We start from the raw sequence: 21,666 nt of genomic DNA on the forward strand, positions 1-21,666 counted from the left end.
ATTATTTATTTATGGACGGGAATTTAATAACCCATTTCAAAACTTTACAAACATATTTAATAAAAGAAATATAGAGAAAAAAACTTGAAAGTAATTAATTTCACAGAAATATCATACAACATACAAAGAAAAGTGATCTCAAAGAGATTAATGAAGAGAATAATTACAATTACATTCAACATATTAAAAAAGTAAATAAACTTCACTCTAGAATCTGAAACAATATCAAATACATCAATATTTAATATATTTTGCATGTGGGGTGAAATACCTAGCACGCAATACTATGCAATGTTGTTCAGTAGCTTCTTAAGCCAGTCACTTGAATGCATGAATACATCGATGTCCTTAGTGATGGGCATCGATATATTCAGGCATAAAAGTGAGTAACATTGAATGAGTATGTATCTGTGGTGGATCCTAGAGAGGATGATAAGAGGAAGGAAATTTTTACCTCAACATACAAACGAGATAATTTTATTTTCCGAAGCTGAAGTGACCTGGGAATTTCAACCTTTTGATTATTGCAAGAAGTTCAAGAACTGATAAAGAATAAGTGGAGAGGTTTACGAGATTTACACCGCCCGTGTTTATCTGTGTAGACACCAGTTTCACCACCATTGCACATGGCTTCTTCAGGTCACTGAAGTGTATGACTAATTTAAGTATCCCGGGACTAGCCGTGGCGATAACTTTTACGGGAGTCACTTGCAATGCACTAATTGTGCGAAATATCCACGAAGAAAAAATCATTCACATTGACCAGGATTCGAGCAAGGATCCCCCAATTTCCGGTTGATTGCTGTAGCCAGTTAAGCTAATGAAGTGCCATTCCTCTCTGTGGATAATTGTGGACACAACCAGACAAGGTGTTATGGGCTGCTAAGCATTTGATGCCACAAGAAGTCCAAATGGTGCACACTGCACCACAGGCAGATTTTTTTCTGTGGATATCTCACACAATTTGTGCATTGCGGGTGGCTCTCATAAAAGTTATGACTGCGTCTAGTCGTGGTATAATTAAAACTAGTCAAGAGCGAACACATCTATGTGTTCCAAGTCCGGGCCTGCTCTCCGGCTGTGGCACTGTGCACATGATTTGGACTGTCTGCGGCATCATATGCTCAGCAGTCCATAACACCTTGTCCGGTTGTGTCCACAATTATCCACAGGGAAGAATGGCGCCTCGGTAGCTTAACACTAGAACCGCTGAACTTTCCAACCCCACCAAAACCGCGGCATGGGACTTCTTTGTCCCATTGACAAACTACGTTGATCCTTTCATGTTTAAGTATAATTGATGGTTTTTTTGTGGTTTGTGTGAACAAAACACGTGTTTAGGTGATGTTTAATGCTTAAATGTGCTGCAAGGCAAAGCGTGTTGGTTGCAAGCTCAGACCTACAGACGCACCGGGTAGAGGTGATGCGGCCGGTGCTGCATGAGTAGGCGGCCGGCGCAGTGCACAGATAATTCCCTTCTGCGCTTCTAACTGGCCGAATAACAATATGTGTGCATCGATCCCCTTCGTAATAAACTGTTATTATGCTAAATACAAAATAAGTGTACAAAAAAAACTGAAATTGTATGTTTTCCCCATATGAGACAAAAAAGTCCAAGGTTCTAGGTAAATTGTCGTTTTTCTCGTGAACCAAACATTCTACAATATTTTCGATATGACCATTCAAAAGAGCATAAAAATGAGTGAGAGTCAGTAAATTTCAAAGGGATCAAACCACTAGTACATGAATGGCAAACATTTGCAAAGGGCGATGGGTCTGCGGTTCTAGCGTTAACACATTCAGTGCGGAGCACGTCAATTGACGTGGTCCCGTTCAAGCCGAGACATGGAGCACATCAATTAACGTGCTCTGCCGGTTGGCCTGGGAGCCCTTTCTATTATGTGCATGGCCTTCAGCAACCTCCCCTCTTTCGAACCATGTGCGCCGTTTGTAAAAAGCAGTAATTGAACGGAAGTTATAGCACAGAAATCTCCTTCTATTTTTCTTTCTTATATTAACAGCTGATTTCGACAACTTCAATGAAAATTGGGCCCACATTGAATGTGTTCACTGGCTAAAGCACTCAACCGGAAATCTAGGGATCCAGGTTCAAATCCTGGTCAAGGCAAATGATTCTTTTCCCTGTGGATATTTCGCACGAAATGAATGACAATGACTTCAGTGACCTTAAGAAGCCAGCTGCTATGCCGGCGAAAGTGTCGTCTACACAGATGGACACACGCAGTGTGAATCCTGTAAACCTCTCCGCTAAATCTTCACCACACTGCTAAAGCCTACCAAAGGAACTGATTAAGAATGTACAACGGGAATGCTAAATCCAGATCTGAAGTCAGTTTATCTCTTTCACATTATGCTACTATGAATAATCACAATTAATATTATGATACTTATGTGCAGAGGAAGGATTACACTCAGATGAATTTAAATAGTTTAAAATTGTAATACTTCAAATTTTGGGTAGCAAGAATAGTGAGCTGAAGTCATCTCAATGGCATCAAAATATGTACATATTGTTAATACTATAGTAATTTTTTTCTTCGTCTTGGTCATCCAGGTCCAAGCTTGTACTTCAATAATTTTCTAAACCTTTTTGGTTACATAAACAACACAAATCTCTAAGACATTGTACTCCATTGGCCACAGTATTTTGCTGACATATATAGTTTTGGCTAATTAGTGACACTTCTCTCATCTTTTCCCTTAACCCCATTCCCCAGTATTTAGGTGAAACTGTATGCCTGAAATAAAGTTATATGTTTGGGGGAAAGCAGTCCATGACATTTTGTGTTTTTAAAAAGGCAGAAGAGAAGTAATAAATGGATCTCTTCTTCTTTCTTTTATGAAATTGTACATGTTGGGAATGAAGAAGAACATCGAAATAATAAAACCCACTCACAACATACCATCACCTACAAGAGAAGCATAACAAAGTACATCCGAAATCAAATTAAGACAATGGTAAGTCCATTGGGGTTGGGAAACAGCAGCAGAGAAGGACTTTCTCCCACGTGAGACTGGCAGTACACAGTACATCTGTATCGCTTGGCATCCAATATTAAGCGTGGTCGAATTGACTTTTGTTTACTTCATTGAAGTGACTTCAAGTGCCGAGCATCATCCAAACCCCTTCAGTGAGTAATAAAAACAAAAACTACGAGGAATAAGATGGATCAATGTTTCAAATCTCTCAAAATGACTGAATCTATGTCATAGAATAATGTCTTTTACTTAGATATTTTTAACAATAGATCATTTTAAATGGTGGTCATTTAGGGGAATATAATCTAGCAAACAATTCAGTATTATTAAAACATACCATGTAAGGTGCTGTGGTATTCGGAATAAAATTGATTAAGCATTCTGAGGATATAATAAAAAGGTATGATCTTGTTTTCCATTTGATATTAGGAGCCAAAATCCAATCAAAGTGAAGCAAGCACGTTGAGGGTTTTTTTTAGAATGCTGGTGGCAATGTTAAAGCATAAATCCTCAGAGCAACATATCATCTCTCAAATCATCATCACACAAGTTATGGTACTATAAACAATTATTCTATGATGCCTTGATATTCTTTATATATGGCTCAACGACGACATTCACTTAATTTACATCATATAGCTAACCAAATTCGCAGGTAGTGCCACCATGAACTTAAACAACATGCACAAACAGGCAACAGAGAATTGAATCCCATTTTCAACTGGAATTTGACACTAAGTTTTATGAGCTAATTTCAGTATTGTGTTCAAGGCTGATCCAAGAAGTATGTAAATCACTCTTTCTTTGGTGGAGTAAGAACGAGTGTTGCATTTTGAATACATAATGAGGAATAGAACTCGAAGTAGAGGAAAAAATCATGCAATGATCATATGAAAGTGATGAGCCTTCCGTTCAACCTCTTGGAGCTCTTTGTAGACTTTCCTTTATTTTTCTTCTTTTCTTTGGAGAAATGTGGTTTTGTAGAGCAAAGAATTCTGGTATTACTATGAAGGGGAATGGACCCAGACTTGATCAGGCAGAATAATTCAACGATTTGGGCAATACTTAAAGGAAAATCAAAATACCTATCAGTGAAACACACAGAATAGAGAAGATATATCACCGGATGTGTCCATTAATGGAGAAAAGTTGATTGAATAGAGGCCAGGAAGATTGTGCAGGAGCAAATAAATAAGGTCATCAAAGAATATTACACAGAGCAGTGTGCAATAGAGGATGGAAGAAAAGTCACTTCTGAAAAGAGGATGAGAATAAACTCGAGGCATTCCAGAAATAATTATCTAAAGGAAAAGAGAGGGACAGATGGATGGAGAAGAAAATCAAGAATTGAATCCTAGACATGGAGCGTGAGGAGAGAAAATTCTGAGATGAGATTATAGGAAGGAGAGAATATGGAGAGATCATGTGCTAATGTGCAACGGGATGCTAAAAACTAATATTTTGGTATTTCATGCACTGTCATATTGCATTGCATGAGGTGGATTTCACTGAGCACAAATAGTATAGAGTTTTAAAACTCCTGGTTATGTAAGTCCATGGATAGTAGTAATTGAAACAGCTGTAGTAATTTTCCACACTTTTTTATCTTGAGATAGCTTTATAAGCAAAATTAGAGACAGCTCTTGAAAATTATGCGTAAGCATTGAAATCGGTTGAGAAAGATTAAAAATGTGTGGAATATTACAACAGCTTTTCAATTATTACGACCCTTATGTGGGCCAGTGGGGGATACAGATGGGGGGCGCAGGGGGCGCGCGCCCCCCCTTGCGGGTCCGCTTGTATTGCCGAACATTGTAAAACCACAATTGTAACTTTTTTATATCATAAGATGGCATTGTCTTTTACATGTTTATAATCACTTTAAATAAAATTTTCATATACTTTGCCTGTGACTTGATCATCTTTTATTACGATAAAAGTAAAGACAACTCAAGATATGTTGCGCCCCCCCCTTGAGTTTTTTCTGTATCCGCCACTGATGTGGGCAAATGTTTGAAAGACTGACTATTTCTAGCAGCTCTCTTATTGATCTCATTCATATACTACCTAATTAAATTTGCATTACTTTTCCTTCCATTTTATGCAGTAGTAAGTATATTAAGAGAATGAGGAAATTATTTAAGGAGAACCTCATGAAAAATAAAGAACTGATGAAGAACATTAAACAAGAGCCTCAGGGAAAGGCTAAAAAAGAGTTTGATATAGATTACATACATCATTTACACATGGGATCATGGACGCTTATTCAAAAGGATGAGATAAGGCAGCAGGTGTTTCATATGTAGCCACAAAGAAGAATGGAAAAAATATGAGATGGACAGAGAGAACTAGGAAAGAATTGGCAGGTATTTTGAGGAGGTGATTAAGAGCTCAGGAACCCAGCATTGGCATTAGCTGCTTCCTTAGCATTGACTGCTATTAATTAAAAAGCACCAAGGAGAACACACTTTTCCATGGCATCCTACTAATGGAGTGCTATTCTTGAATTGCTCACTTAAGCACGGATGGGACAGTCACTTAGAAATGTCTCCCTTTCTTGGTTTTGAACCCAGGCTCACAGGGTGGGAGGCCAAGACACTCTAGCTTACACACCAGCCCTAACTCCTACAAGGAGAAAGGCAGTAGTGGGCATGATATAAAAGTAAACTTCTAAAGGAGATAAGGAAGAAACGAAGATAGTGGATGTAGCGAGTATTAGATTGAGAGATGGTGAAAACTGAGATAGAGGGAAGGATGTTGTTTACGCAGAGAAGGGGAAGGAGGAGGAGGATTAGGATGTTAAATGTACATCAATTTATGCCCATATTAATCCATTCTGGAGGGCCAATCATAAAGCTAACTCCATCCCATGTTGAATCTGCTTTACTCTCAGATGGGGAATCAGTTCACAGAGTATCACCATATGTAAATTTTTCACCTAAAAAATGCTCTTCAATAACAAAGAAGGTATAGAATTACATAATCGATCACATGTTGTTCAAGTTGAATCGGAATTGGCAAAATTTGAAACTTCAAAAAGTGCCTCAAAAATCAGCCAGCAATTGGTTAGCCAAATCCATAATACAGCAGAGTCTACTGTACTAATGGGTATCATTTTTAATCAGTTATTTCCATTTCAATTAGAATTACATAACTGATGGCATTGTGTGCAAGTTGAATCGAAATTGGCAAAATTTGAAACTTCATAAAGTGCGCAAAAAATCAGCCTAACTGGTTAGCCAAATCCATAATACAGCAGGGTCTACTGTACTACTGTCTATCATTTTTAACCAGGTATTTGCATATCTTTAATCATCATCATCAGTCAACAATCCTAAGATTGGTTTGAGGCAGCTCTCCATTCTGCTCTCCTATCCTCAGGGATCTTTATTAAGCACCATATTTTACATTTCATAGGATATAAATACTAAATAAAACACTCATTAGATACCCTTTCCGAATTCCATAGTTTGGAGAATGGAGGCCATTGGCGCGAGAGCATCATTGGAATTCGATATCCCTGAATTAAAGATTGAATTCGTGGCGCCACACGCTCACCTGTGAATCAGTCGAGTACCTCTTCCTCCTCGTCTCCGAGTACGCCGGACTGGCCACTAGCTGGCACCACTGAACATCACCAGTGCTGCCGTGTGGCCGAGACGCGTACCAGTCGATCGTTTGGAGAGGGGGGAGAGTGTGTGGGGGCGGTTGGTGCGGAGGTGGTGCCCCCACGTAGGGAAAAGCGTAACCAGCTGCTGCCGCCATCGCCGCGTACGGGTCGTACAGTTCGTAACTCCCGCCTGCTGGGAGAAACAGAATCACAAACACGGAACATCGTGAGCATTAAATTTCAAGCATTTTTAGACAGCTGCTATGAGATGAATTAAATGAGGTTTCGCAGGAGCCAAAAAATTGAAAATAAAAACTTTTGACATTTTCACTGCGTGAGTTTTAATTAAATTTGATTGATACATGTTTTTGTTCAATTGAATTCATTGATATTCAATGTTCACTCTTGAACATTTTTATCTTGAGGGCCTGTTTTTTCTGTTCGGTTAGCATTTGCTGTTTCGTTTTCGTCAGCATTCCATTTAGTAATGCTGATAGTTACTTTTTAAAAATTTTATTAGCATATTTAAGTCAATATTGAGAGAATAATTCAATGGTTATCAGATTTTCACGACAGCTCATGCTTTAAAATATCCCTCGCTTTAATTGCAGAAAGAATGGAGAGAGGATAGTAATATTTGTGAATATTCTAACCTTGAGGACTTTTTTTCAATTCTAGTGCACAATGCTGCATGGATAGATATTAAAAATAGATTTAAAGAGCCGTAATATTTGTCAAATAAAGATTACAAAAACAAAATAGACTCTCCTAAATAGCTATCCTATTCGGTGAAATATTCTTTCCTGCACTGGGGGGTCGGGGATTGGAACGGTCTTCCTAAGGTGGTTTCGGAACCCTTCCCGCGAAATATCAAGCCCTTTGTGAAAAGTTAAACGAGGTTGAATCGTGAGGGTCTTTTAAGTTTTTATGTTTCACTATGTTTGGGAAAACATTTATATTGTATTACTTTTTTATGTGGTAATTTTATTAATGTTTATCTATGTTACCACCCCACCTAATGGTCCACTTGTAACTTTCCTTTAATAACAATATGCCGAAACATTTTCGTCAGCATTCCATTGAGAAAGGTTGATACATATATAAAGTTTATTTTTAATTTTCATCTGGCAATTTTAATCATTGATGAGGGAATTATTCAATGGTTATCTCCAACATTAAATCATATTTTCACGACAACTTATACTATGTTATATCCCTCGCTTTACTTTCTCCAAGAATGACGAATGGAGAGTGGAGTGACGGGCACTCACCGTTGACGAAGTAGGCGCCGCCGTTGGGCATGGCGCCGCTCTGGTCCATGTGGTAGGGCCCTCCGTATGAGTAGCCGTTGGCGTAACCGTTGACGTACGTGTATCCATTGCAGCCTCCATTCTCATCCTCGGCTCCGGAGCCACTCACCTGAGCCGAGTAAGTCTGGTCCGAGGACGAGGAAGCATCTGGGGAGACGAAAAATAAAGGCATGATTAGGAGGAAAAAAACGCGACCAATCACGTAAAAAACAAACAATAATAATTATAATTACTTTGTGTTAACTTTTACTCACACCGCTACTTTTTTACATGAAGCGACTCGGGTTTCAATGAGAAATCAGGCGAAAATTATGATGATGTTTACTCATTGGAACCTGGGTCGCTGTAAATAAAGTATTTGTATAATTAACAGTCAACTGACTAACACACCTTATGATGGAATGCCACAAAGTTAGAAATGAGTTAGTGAATTTTTTTCAATAAACATAAATTTTTACAAAGTGGGATAGTTCGCCATTCCCGTTTGCCATTACATTGATGGAGCATATCATCATACAAGGAACAATAAAAGGCGATACAATGTAAAATTGTATGGTAATACCTCGTTTGTTTTATTAAATATTTGGAGTATACATTCTCCATGGCATTAGTGAAACCTATCCACATTATTATTCCGCAATAGCCTATTTCAGCATTTCTGTATCTTACTACAATTATAAAACACATCTCCTAAGAAAAAATAGGCGATATAAAATGATGGCGTTGAAAATGTGGAAGATAAATTTCTCATCACATAAGTAAAAACTATTAGCATTAATTTTCCCAAACTGGGCCAATTGGCCTTGGGAAAAACAATTAACACATGGCAAAGCAAGAATGGAGGTATCTGGTAAGTTCTCGGAAATGTCTTGAAGATGGAATTCCAAACACATGAGTAAAAGCACCTATCAATGCCTCCTGTGGATGCGCATTTTTTTAAACCCCCCTCAAATGTAGGCCACACTCCACACATTTCAAAGTATTCACACAGCGCATAAGCCATAAGCGTCTGATACGAGATGAATGCAAGGAAAACCAATGAGAAAGCTCGTACTCCAACTTAAATCGTATCAGATATTTTTGCTTAGAGATATTAAGATGATCAAGCCCCTTTCATTATAGCTTAACTTGACGTAGGTTGATTTACTCTTGCCCAAAGCGATAAGAGAAATATTCCTCTAGTCACAACTTAGACCGAGCATCAGTCATGACATCAATTTAAGATGGCATTATGTAGTTTTTGTGCCCGTCAATGGACATTCCTATCTCTCTTGCCACGGCCTAGAGAAATTTAACCATTTCTCGTCTAACGAATATGCCAAATCGAGTTATAACGCTGTAAGCTGTCGTCACACTCTCAAGTTTTACTTCATAATGAAGATAAAGTTGATCTGTCGTGAATGAGGCTTTAGGTGTGCGAATAAAGAGAAAGAATTATTCAATTTCATAATTCAATAATTCATCATCCAATCGGCTATAGTGAATATGAGAGTGCTATCGCGGTTCTCCCATAAGTCAATATTCATTATATTTATAACACCATATATTTTGTTTAAATCATTGCTGATCTCATATTTTGTAAAAATTATCGTTAAATAATACATTGAGAAGGACAAAGTCGTATAATAAAGTTATCCCCAAGTTTTTTAATATTTAGTTACTTGCATTTCAGGCATAATGTTTTTCCTAAACTGCAGCAAATATGCATCGGCAATTTTACTAAAGTTTCTAGAAAACCGGTAGACACTCAAAGAGTTGAATTCCGAAATGTTGAATTATTTTTATCCTAACCGACGACCTATGCTTGATATTTTAGACGGATTTATAACAGTGGTAGATTATAAGGTATGGAGAGGACGATCCAGAGATATTTAAACTAAATCGAGAGGAAAAGTCAATGAAAAAACCGTGGATATGGAAGAGAGAGGTCTCAAAAATCGCGAATCGACCAAAAAGCCAGGGAGGATAACCGCAGTCTCGAGTGAAACGGGAAATTAAGGCTCGAAGCGGCGGCGAGGGATGAAAACGAGGAACAGGTGTTTAGCAGAACGGAAGAAAGAGGGTAGCACCTGCGTTTCATGCTAATGAGGACCGCACGCATTTCGCCCCACGCACGTCGACTCTTGCGCCATTCCACTGTTCCCTCGCGTGCTGCGTCGTCATGGAGCACGCTAGGGGGAGGAGTCAATGAATTAGGCTAAGTAGATGCTCTAAACATGCAGAAGCTCTCTAACCCCCAAAACAGGCGCGCCTCCCGTGACTGTTCGATTGGTGTTATTCGGTACACCCGCCGCATATTTACGCGGTATCACCATCGAACAAACGTGAAAGTGTGAAACGTACATTCGCTCAATCATCAGAGCATGTCCTACGATGAGCACACTATGGTCGATATTTGTAAAATTGAGTGGACCAATCGTTATTATTATGAGAATTAATTTATTAGAGATGTAAAGCATACTAAAACAGAATTCTATATTATTAACATAGATGGATTCAAGAAGTCTTTTACGAAATATTCACGATAAAAAGTTGGTTGGATGGTTCAAATACACGCTATTTCAATAATAATCGAGCTATGTGTCAGACACGTAACTAATGGCTCAGATTATGACACATTAGCGTTGTTGAAACCTCGACATTTGTAAAAAAAAAAAAAGCCATCGTGCCTTTCAACTGATTTCCTTTTATATCATCTTTTTTATCATAACTGCCATATACACGACAAATCTGGAAAGCATGGTAAAAATACAGTTTACATTTTTATATTTTTTTCTAGTCAAAATAGGTTTCATAATTCATATAAAGATTTAGATTTTCAGATGAATGAGTGGAAGCATGAATTTGGAGGAGGATAACAAAATTAAGTTTCCTGATAAAAAATCAATGAAGACGTTAAGGACATTCAAGGCAACTAATCCATGGGATGAATAAAAGGAAGTTAAAATTCAATCGCAAATTCTTGTGGTACCGGCAATTCCAGGAAAATATGATGGAAGAAAAGGTATTCAGCTGAAAAAGACGAAGGCTAGGAAAAATTTCTTGATGTAAGAAAGATGGGATTCAAAATGCATGCTGAATTGAAATGAACAGGATTGGAGAGGAACGCATGGATTCAGCGGCGAGGTTTATTTTATAGAAGATGACGCTGATGATGACGGTTTAACTTTGAATATTATTTAACGCTTTTTGACATTTTTTTAATATGCATCGGCTTTTGAAGCAGGGCAAACGTTTTTGCATGCCCTCATCTTCTGCGAGCTTGTCTTTTCCGTAGTGACTTTTGCCATATATTTCGTAAAATATAGGGCTTTACGTGTTTAACGAGGTGATCGGTTTCCAGTTTCACCTCGTGCAAGAATGAGAGAAGAAAAATAGAAAAAAAGGAAAAGAAGAAAAGAAAACCTCTATTCTGACGTTCATGGAACTCAAATAATGAACCTCGTGAAAAAAGAAACCATCAAGTCACTAAATTGCCCCGGTTAGACCGTACAACCCTCCAATGAACCAAATTTACACTACTATCACTGACGCGAAGTTATTGGAGCCACGTGCCACATCAAATTCCATTGATTGTTAGAATGGCGCGTGTATCAACAACAGCGTGGGTGTTTCTGGATCCGTGGGATCGTATTACCCGTTACTCAAATTGAACTCTCAATCTTCTCGAAAACTTGCGGCTCAAAAATATACATCTTACACGTGTGCGATAAACTCGCAAAATATACAACCAAACTCTCTTTGCCACACCTAAGCATTCCGTTTTAGGAAAATTCCTGGAGTTTCTCGGATGCCATCAATCATATCACAAAACAGCTTTCAAAGACGGCAAGTCGAGTGGTAAATAAATACTTTGGGTAAATACTGCCTTCCACTCAGTTAACCCTGCCATCTTCATAATGCGGTAGATTTTTTTTGTGTTTTGAATTATCCTTTAATTTAATCTAAAAAATGTGTATATATTTTAAATTCACCACCAAGTTATTAAAACTTGCTTTCGTTTTGTTGCATGACATCCCGAAAGATGTTCCTAGAAAGATAGATACATAAGTACAAAGTTATTTATTATCTTCATTCCATTTTGTCTCTTGGTTCAGCAACCAAGTACTTAAACTGACCACGCCTTTTCTCCACTTACCGCCCGCCGTTGCCAGCGATTTTTGAGTGCTTGCGGTTAACACCAAATGTATGCATTTTATCCGAACTAAAATCACTATCAAGGCTTGATGAAGACTTCTTCGGCGTAGATTCATACTATATCCTTGGTGTCCGGCTAGAAAAGCCGAAATATCACGGTGGACTAGACTCATACAACACGGAGAAAGCAATTCTCCATAAACAGAGCAACAAAATCCGTTATGGCGGGGGCTTTTTGCGACTTGAAGATCTTGATTAGCGAGGTTTTCAAAGTATCTCCTAAAAATATTTGTGTGTTCAAAAGAGGATTTGTACCTTATAAAAACATTAGTGTATGAAAGGACATCAATTACCTATTTCAATTACTGACTACACGACTTATTTTTACTGCTGTCTCACGTTGTCCCGAATCATACGAAAAATAATTAACTATATCTGCCATTGGAATAAAAAATAATAATGGAAAGCGTAAAATGAATTCTATCGTATCGAAAATCGACATTGTTCGAGAGTAGCTTTTAAGGTGAAACAACGAACATAATTTCTGCTATTGGTTTCGATTTTTCGTATTCTATTAATTCTATTCCTGCCAGCATTATTAAAGGGCCTTTAACTGGGAAAAAGTACAAGTTATAATAAACACTTTTCGAGCTTGGACCTAATGAGGAAACGGTGATTACGACGACAGACGTGAGTGCGTCAAGTAAGTAGCACTGTTAAGAATACTCTCGTGATTAAGGCCACGGAAGTAATTAAGGAGCGGGGCGGAGCAATCCTAAATGAGAGGGACGGAGCATCGGTTTTCGTCTCGTCCACGAGTCGCCGTGAGCGACAAACGTAATGACCAACTAGGCTCGAAGTGCTCTCTTCATGCAAAGCGTTAATGCGATCCTCAAAACAACTAGCAAACTCAGAGGCATCCACCCACGAATGGTACTTCGTCGAGCACACTAAAAACGGAATCATCCCGGCACAACTGACTCTTTAACAATCGAGAAATATAGTATAAAATCTCTTCAGCATTGACTAGGTGGAAATACGGTGGATATCCAAGATAAAATCTTCAAAAATTTCTGTTTCTAGTTTTTATCATGGATACACACTTAAATATAAAACCCCACCAACGACAATGGTTTCGAAATTCAATGTCATTTTAAAGGTTTTTATCAGGGAAATACAGTTTTGGAATTTTCTGCAGGCACATCAAGGGCATGAATGAATAAAAAGTAACACAAACTTTTTTGCTACATAGATAAGCATTCATCTCATTTTATCTACCATTTGCAACATTACGCAAGTCCACCAGACATTTTCCAGTTCAACTTACTGAAACTTAGTAAAGCTAAATTTGATAATGATTATCTGTCTTTCTAAGAGGTTTATTGCGGATTATTATTAATTTTTACTCATTAACGTAGCAACATATTTAAAGCAACCAGGGATGCAGAATCATGGAAGGTGAAAATTTCATTTTTAAATTATATTTTTTCACTTAGGGAAGTAGAAAGAAAGTCTTTCTAAGGCAAAATATGGTTTAATTAAAGTCTAAACTAACCTCTTAGATCCATCATCCCCAAGATGATAGATAGTGGCTCTAGTGGGACCCATGATGTCATGACCATAATCATGAATTAATAAAACATTTTTTTAACAAATGAAGTTTTTTCGATTATGATAAGTGTTAAAATTAGTTACTTAGGGCCCTTTTTTTAAATTTCCCCCGGTTTTGGACACCCCCCCCCCCCCGAACGAAATTCCTGATTACGCCACCGCCACAGATTAAATTTACTACCACCAAATGACCTAACTGTTATTATACGTGACCGGTTGTCGGTACATGCAGGTTCGAATCCCAGCTGAACCAAATGAATTTTCACGGCGAATTCCATCCTTGGAGTAAATTAGCAACCGTTTGCTCGAATGCGCACAATGTAATTTGTTACATTCAGTGCCTTGATTATTAAAATACTGGCGCGTTTTTCCACAAATTAAAAATATCCTTAAATTTAAAAATTCTATTGAAATAATTAAATATAATGAAATTACATTGTTTAAAATATTCTTTAAAAAATTAAAAAAATGTAAGTTAGTGGAAAAGAGCACCGGTATTTCAAATATGCACACCTTACACAGATTGCAACCTGAAACTATTGACATGAATTTTTAAACACCCTACTCACTGAGTACCAATATTTACCACTTTACCAGTACCAAATAATTTACCAATAGTAACAAATTTTAACCAGTAGCCTTGAGAATTTGTGAAGAGACGGAACCAGAAACGTCGGCTGCCTTCATTTTTCAAACCCGAGAAAATTTCATTGATTCTATTCGCCAGGAATCATACAGTTTATATCAGCATCGAACTCGCTGAAATCTCAATTGAAATCCCGAGACTTTATTCATTGCTTTTCCATTCCTTCCTTTTCCTGTTCTTTCCACTCGCGTCTACTTGTCCATTCAATCCAGGTTTCCACCTCATTTAATTACATTTTGTCTCCCAAAAAGACGTCTCCACAGTGCGACCCTTCGAGACCCCTCTCCACCCCTCCATGATCTCCACGCCAAGCATACCAAACACTTTGTCGTTTACATTCCTAACCAATTCTCAATTCTTCTCAACTTAACCTTAATTGTATGAAATAACCATGCGACCATCTTTAGAACTGAATCGCACGGCCATTTCTTCCCGTCTCTTTCGAGATATAGCTCCATCGATAGCACCAATTATTTTGGAAAATTGACCATTTCACGCCATCATTTTCCGCCATGTCTCCAGAGATAGGAGGTTCCATCCCTTTTTTCTACCACTCAGCACCGTTCATTTTTCTGTCACCGTCACCGTTTTTTTTTTCTGAAACCAACGCTGACACAGTCTTTCATCCAGTCAGAACATACTGCCTCTAGCAACGATTGTTGAGCAGCGCAATTAGAGTAGTGAATACGGAATGAGTTATAAAAAACGATGGAAAAAGGGACGGCGGAAATGACCGTGTGATTCAGAAAGTGACGGAAAGAGCGATTACTTTAATGGTCCCTAAAAATCTATACTTGGCGCTATCACCCTCAGGGACGGAAAAATGACTGTGTGGTTCAGACTTAAGTTTCTCGAAAAAGACAGATGAGAACAAGAGAGACTGCAAAAGCGCTGCTTTATTGCGAGAACAAGAGCATCAATAAAACTAGATATACATTTACCAACCAACTACTGACCTAGACTAATAAATGTAAAAAAGTACCCTCGAATTACAATGACTTCTCACATAAGTGTATTTCGTCGAAAAATTGTATGTTCATCAAAACAGCAATAAAAGTTAATTTGCCATCATTGCTTTTGCACTACGTCCTTCAATCAATATATCATTTACTTGCGTGTGAATATGGCACAGATGTGATAGAGTTTATTTGGTAGTAAATATTGTGAAAACAAACGTAAAAGATACATTTATAAAAAGGAGCTTACTCAAAGATATTCCTACTCCGATATACAGTATACAATACACCCATCGATTCCCACCTCACCGTTCCGATTTTGGAACAAAAGATAAAAATCCAAACTTATCATTTTATGATTGTTCTGATTTTGAAGATGTTTCGTTTTCACTGAAATGTGAAAAAATAAAGATTACGATTATCGGCATAAAAAACTATGTCACTACCACTATTGAATATGAAGTAGGTAAAAATCGTAGCCGTTAATATTATATCTGGAGTAATATCTTCGCAGTGGCCCGGAAAGGTAAAGGTCCTTAGTTCGATTCCCGGTCCAGAGGAATATTTTCTCATGACAATGCATTTATATTACAGCTATTTTTTTTACATGATTTTACATGTTTTACTATACAGGTGCCCTCTTATGCCACTATGCAGACATTATTGCTGGTATTTCCTGATGATTCTTTCTCCAATACCTGACGTAACATCTACTCTTCACACTCATTTTGACTTTGGTTTAAGAGACGTAACACCCCTCACAAAGCCACCACATTATTATCGATACGCAAGCCAAGACATTCCAAGACGAACCACTTCACTGAAACACGATGAGTCTCGGCGAGAGCAGGATGATCAAATATACTTCCCAAGGTCGGAAAAATATTCGACGCTCAGCAAGGCGGACGCCAAAATATCCCGGATACCTGCCAATGGACAAGCCAACGTACCCGGCAGGGCGAGGCGCAGATGAGACTTGCTTTATGACTCACAGAAAATCATCGGTGGAGGACCTCGCGACGGACGCACAGACGCTCATTTGACGACCTCCCTCCTATTTTAAGCCTCCAACCACTGCGTCACGTGACGTTAAAATTGCAAAGCATTTCGAACCCACACGTGGCAGATGGTATTCAAGCGATTGACAGCGGTGCATATCCTTGCATTACAATTGAAAACATCGCGTCACTTACACTAGAAAAAAATATAGGAGACGACAGACGTCGGCCTAGTGGCGGCGAGGTAAAGTTCTCACGTGCCAAACAAGAGGTCACCGGTTCGAGACCCGCCTGGGTAGCTTTCCGCTATCCAGGGCAAGGTTGTTCGTGAACGTATATTTGTTTGAAAAAAGTTGAAAAGCCCCGATGTAAAGGCCAACATGAGCTGTTTTTGATGGTGTGAAAATGAATAAAATTAGTAAAAACAAATTAAGATAAATTTTACACGCAGGAGTTGTGAAAATAAAAACCATCCTATTAAAGACAGTGCCAAATTCCGACCAGAGAAATTCAAACACATCTCATCCTTTAGTTATCTTCATCGCAGAAGTCCGGCACTACATAGGTACACGGCACTTACCCAACCCGAGAGAAATTCGCGCAAGTTCACGAATGGTTAAATACGACCGAATATTTTGACCTTGAGTAAGAACAGGAGAAGTGAACTACGTATTAATAAAAAGAAAAGGTCAAGGAAATATAGGGGAGAATCGTCGGCACTAGAGTTACAAAGAACATTTTAAAAGCATTTAATTAGGATTATTTGTTGTGTAGCCATTCAGGAACCAGTCGTTAAAAGAGCGATAGAATAGAGCCTGCTTGAATTTACCTCGCCAGAATTTGGCCCACAAATAATATACTTACGCAGAGGACACATAATTTCGCATCGAATTACAGTGATGGCACAGAATTTATTTGCACAAATTTTCCCGGTATGGTACGGAGAAATTCATGAAGGGACGAGTGCGATTCCCGTTTCAAGATTCGGTAGATGGTTTCAACGGAGACTGAATTTTTTTGGCCTAATTATGCCGTTGCCGATTGAGAAGCAATTCCAGGGCAATGGTTATATTATTACCTGAAAAGTCAGAGCCCATCAACTGCTTCAGACCGATTCACATCCAAAAAAAACACTTTCATCACCATTATTCACCAGAAAAACTGAAAATTTTGGAAGAATTTAAGAATTTTTTACCGCGGTAATTATCGGTGCACAAAATTTTTGTCTTTTTGACTCCTTCCTCACAACAAACTTCAGTACCTCGGACCGCTAGCAGATAAAAATATTACTAGACCCAAATCTGTGTTTATTGCACCTTGTTTTCTAATAATGCATGCCTGCCACGGGAGTAAGCCCGTTACACTGCCGATAGTTTCCTAAACAGGTTCCTAATAAAGGTAAGAACGAACATAGTGGATAACGTGGATGCAAATCATTCATGATGAAGATATGAAAAGAAACTTGCTTTAAATATTATATTAAAATAAATTTTATCGACCAATAATTGAATTAATTAATCGTAGCGGGCGTAACTTGGTGGAAATCCATAATCGCAGGAATAGAAGGATCAACAACTTTGCTGTTTCCACATAGTTATTTATTACCACCGACCATGGTTTCGTTGCGACCTTGATAATGTTATCTGTAACGAAACCATGGTCGGTGGTAATAAATTACTATGTGGAAATTCAGCAAAGTTGTTGATCCTTCTATTCCTGCAATAATTGAATGTTTTTATGCGAAATGATATACCAGGACAACGCTTCAAGGGCCATATCCAAATGTCATCTCAGTTTGTGTCAAATACCGAGTCGTAAAAAGAGTGAATCAAATGAATTCTAAAGTAAAATAATAATTATAAAAATATCAAGCAATAAATCCACTGGAATCCAGAATACGTCGCATTGGTAAGGAAAGGAAGGATGGCATTGAAAGGCGACTTGAAATCTCCGGTCACTCCTTATTTTTTTCACCTCTTCGCATCTAACAATACAATATACCTCTACAAAGTATCACTCAAGTGTAGCAACTAATTTTATTCTGTTTTTCACACCAACTACTTGTCATTAAGGCATTCCATTTGTTTCAAAGGTTCACGACATTATTTGGACACCTGCGCCGAGCGCTATGTTTACCCACGAGTTTTTCCATTACTTCTAATATTGGCTCCTAGAGGTCACTAGGGACATGGTCCCTCAGCGGGGGGAGTCCCGAAAAGACGTGGTACATTCTTATTGGTCTGCCGCTTCGAGGAGAGAAAAATGGCGGTTGGTGGCAGAATTCCTGGCGGCATAGGACTTGGGCAAGGTATTCCCCCTTGTCCTCATAGCCAATCCTTCGCCAACATTCGCGAGAGGGTTCGCGGAGCCTTCCAACTTTGGGAAGGGTGCCCAGTAGTATTTATTTAAGCTACAGTATTCCGTCTTCGCCCCTACCCTGCCCCTCCTTTCGCCCCACCCCCTTCGGGAGTTCAAAGCGGCTTGGAATTAGAAAACCTTCGTCCTTCAAACCCCGTTTCCTCGCGCGGTGGATAACCCCTTCCTTGCCCTTTGGATCTCAGAGGAGCCTTTTAATTTCACCTTCATCTATTCCTCTCCGTCCGAGGAAGCCAAGAGCTAGAGGTAGGTACAGCGTCTGAGAATGGCTAAAAACCTTTGTTTTTCATTTCCAAATTAAATTTATCTCATGGTCAAAAATTTATGAAATAGAACTGAAGTATCCTTATTTTGTCCGACTTATTTCTTCTACCCCGGAAACATTTGAACTTAATTTAATTTATAATTATTTAATTTTTAATTAACATTTAATTCATATGCACTTAATGTCCTCAATGTTTAAAATAAATTATTTTTTATGGCCCCATATAATCTTAGTGCACATATTACCCCTTATGGATATTCCTCCAACCTTGAATAACCAATTATCCATGTCATTACCCTAAACTATTACTTTCCCTAACAAGAAACCAAGAAGAAGGCACCGGTACCGCAGTTTAATACCAACTCTTATCTAATATTACTATTTAATTCCATGGTAAAATATGTTAGTAAAATTTTAACTTCCTTTCGCAATATCGACGAGTTAAACATCTTATCATATGCAACTCATTGGGTTAGACTGGATCAGAGTTCCAAAATTTCGGTACTACCACCAATAACGGAATTAAATACAGACAAAAAAACATTACTTCAAATTTTCGATCTTCAATTGTGGTATCATATTGACGGCGTTTACTTCAGGCAATGAAAATCTCATTACGCTAGCCCTACCACTTAAATATTATAATTCGCATTGAATTCAATCGTGGATGACACGTGCCAGTAAGTATTTTAAAAAAGCAATTAGATAAGGTCGACAGCAATTGTCCACAGGAAAGCATTATCTCCGGATAACAATCCATTAGATAGGTACCCCAAATATTCCTCCATTAAAGTTAACCATTCTCCTCTCGAATTGACTTTATTTTGGCTATACCGCTCTCGAATGTATTTTTAGCCGGATGAGTTTCTTTTTATAATCATCATATTTTGGTGTCGACGGCTTTCGAGATCATCATATTTTATTTCAACATAAGGAAAATAGTACAAATATTTTAGTGTCATCAAAATAATAAAGTTACTCAGAAGAAACAAAAGAAAGAAGTAAAAGAACATTTTTTAAGCAAAAGTAATTATAAATATATAAGGAATACAGCGGTTTGGTCCTGCTAAGACGTTAAAGGCTTGTCAGCATGTGCCATTTTTAAATTCCGTGATCGAATATAAGTTTAACATTATGAATAACAGAGTATGTTAGTTGAGAAGTTTTTAAGTCAAGGTTTTTTCTCGTCTTCAAGGTCAATGGGAATAGGACTTCGAACAGTCTGAATTTTTTGAAAAAAATCATGGGGAGGAAAACACGAAAGGTATAAAACCGATCAATACAATGACAGCACCATATCCTTAATGTCAGGTTTTCGATTGGTTCAAGCGACTATCAATCAATGAATAAACCGTTTTTAACAGGATTGTTGTGACGAAAGACGGGAGTATCTATGACCACCAACGTGGATGTTGAATACATCAACATGACCACAGCGAAACGACATCAATGCAAGGTAAACATATTCTCAAGTAAGAACTTACCTGATAACAATCCTTTCAAAGATACGACGGAATTAAAGCGAAGGCGTCTTCGGTGCATTGGACGAGATGAGGTTTTCGAGGAAACCGAGTTGTTTCTGCTGCTGAGACATGATGATACCAATGCCACAGCAAAAAAGAAGCAACTCTGTTTGCCCGAAATGAAGCTATATCTCCTAGAGCAAATTGCTACGCCTGTTACACTGCCTAAGACATCAATTATAATTGGCAAGAAAACTTTGACAAGGCGCAAGAGTATAGAATATGTACAAATCATAAAGGGAAAATAAATTCTAACAAAATTAGACGTCAATAATATTATCAGTCATGAACATCTAACAAAGCATAGCGAAATGGAGGGCAGAATCAACATTTAAAAGCTTCAGCCACAAAAGAGAAATTTCCTAATGAATGCTGCAACAGAAACACCAAGCCAGTTAATTGACGTTGGCTCAGTAATTAAATTTTACGCCCAATTAATCAGTCTCCATTATATCATTTGATAAAAAATTAAAATTTCTGAATAAAATACGAATTTGAGTGTTTTCTTTTTAGGCATTAATTACCTCGGAAACACGCACATACACACACGACTTCAGGTACAAAACGACGAAAAATAAACGTATAACTGTTCACAGTAAGTTGATGAGAAATCGTTCTCCATTTACTCCGTACTTCAGTTAATAGTACAATGAGAAGACTCATAAAACTACTCCGAACTGAGAAGAATTACATAACTAACCGTTGATTCAATGGATTAACGCGCGTGCTAATGGTAGTCTTTCCATACTAAGAGGAGTTATATTATTTCTAATTTTTTGCGAAGTAAATAGGGATGGTTTTGGCACTAACCGAAAAAACGTGAGCAATACACGCGCGGAGCGAGCATATGGAGCTATAAAATATGAAGTGAACCCTTACTAGTAGTAGTTGTTCAATGGCCACTAGTTGGTAGGTATGTGTGTGAAGTAAAGCCTTCAAAAGTAATATTGTATATTGTTGAGGCCGTGGAGCTGAATTCCCTCCATAACTCAAGTATGGAACTTACTGTAAAGCAACAGTAATTCGCCAGACATACCTCGCAATAGTGTCGAAGTTTATCTCCACCTTCATGTTCGATCCGACGTTTACTGAATTCCTTCATCCATCATGTACATCCATATCACAGTGTTCCTGATGCAATGACGAAGGAAAATGAATCATATTTCAGCCAGGAGGATTCACTGTAACCTGATGGTGAGCATTGCCATTAATATTGTTTGGTTATCGCTATAAA

The 21,666-nt window shown here is 38.1% G+C and overlaps 1 protein-coding gene across 3 annotated transcripts in view; it reads right to left on the reverse strand.

Moving 5' to 3' along the window:
- Positions 1-21,666, reverse strand: part of LOC124166624 — a 425,295-nt gene that overhangs the window by 48,619 nt on the left and 355,010 nt on the right. For 2 of the 3 annotated variants that reach the window (XM_046544237.1, XM_046544235.1), the window contains 2 exons: positions 7,882-8,067; positions 6,559-6,803 (listed from right to left, as the gene is read on the reverse strand). In XM_046544237.1, the coding sequence (XP_046400193.1) occupies positions 6,559-6,803; positions 7,882-8,067 (431 nt within the window). The remainder of the gene's footprint in view (positions 1-6,558; positions 6,804-7,881; positions 8,068-21,666) is intronic. The other variant, XM_046544236.1, reaches the window with a different exon arrangement.

This window comes from Ischnura elegans, chromosome 10 (assembly GCF_921293095.1).
Source record: "Ischnura elegans chromosome 10, ioIscEleg1.1, whole genome shotgun sequence".
NCBI classification, from domain to species: domain Eukaryota; kingdom Metazoa; phylum Arthropoda; class Insecta; order Odonata; family Coenagrionidae; genus Ischnura; species Ischnura elegans.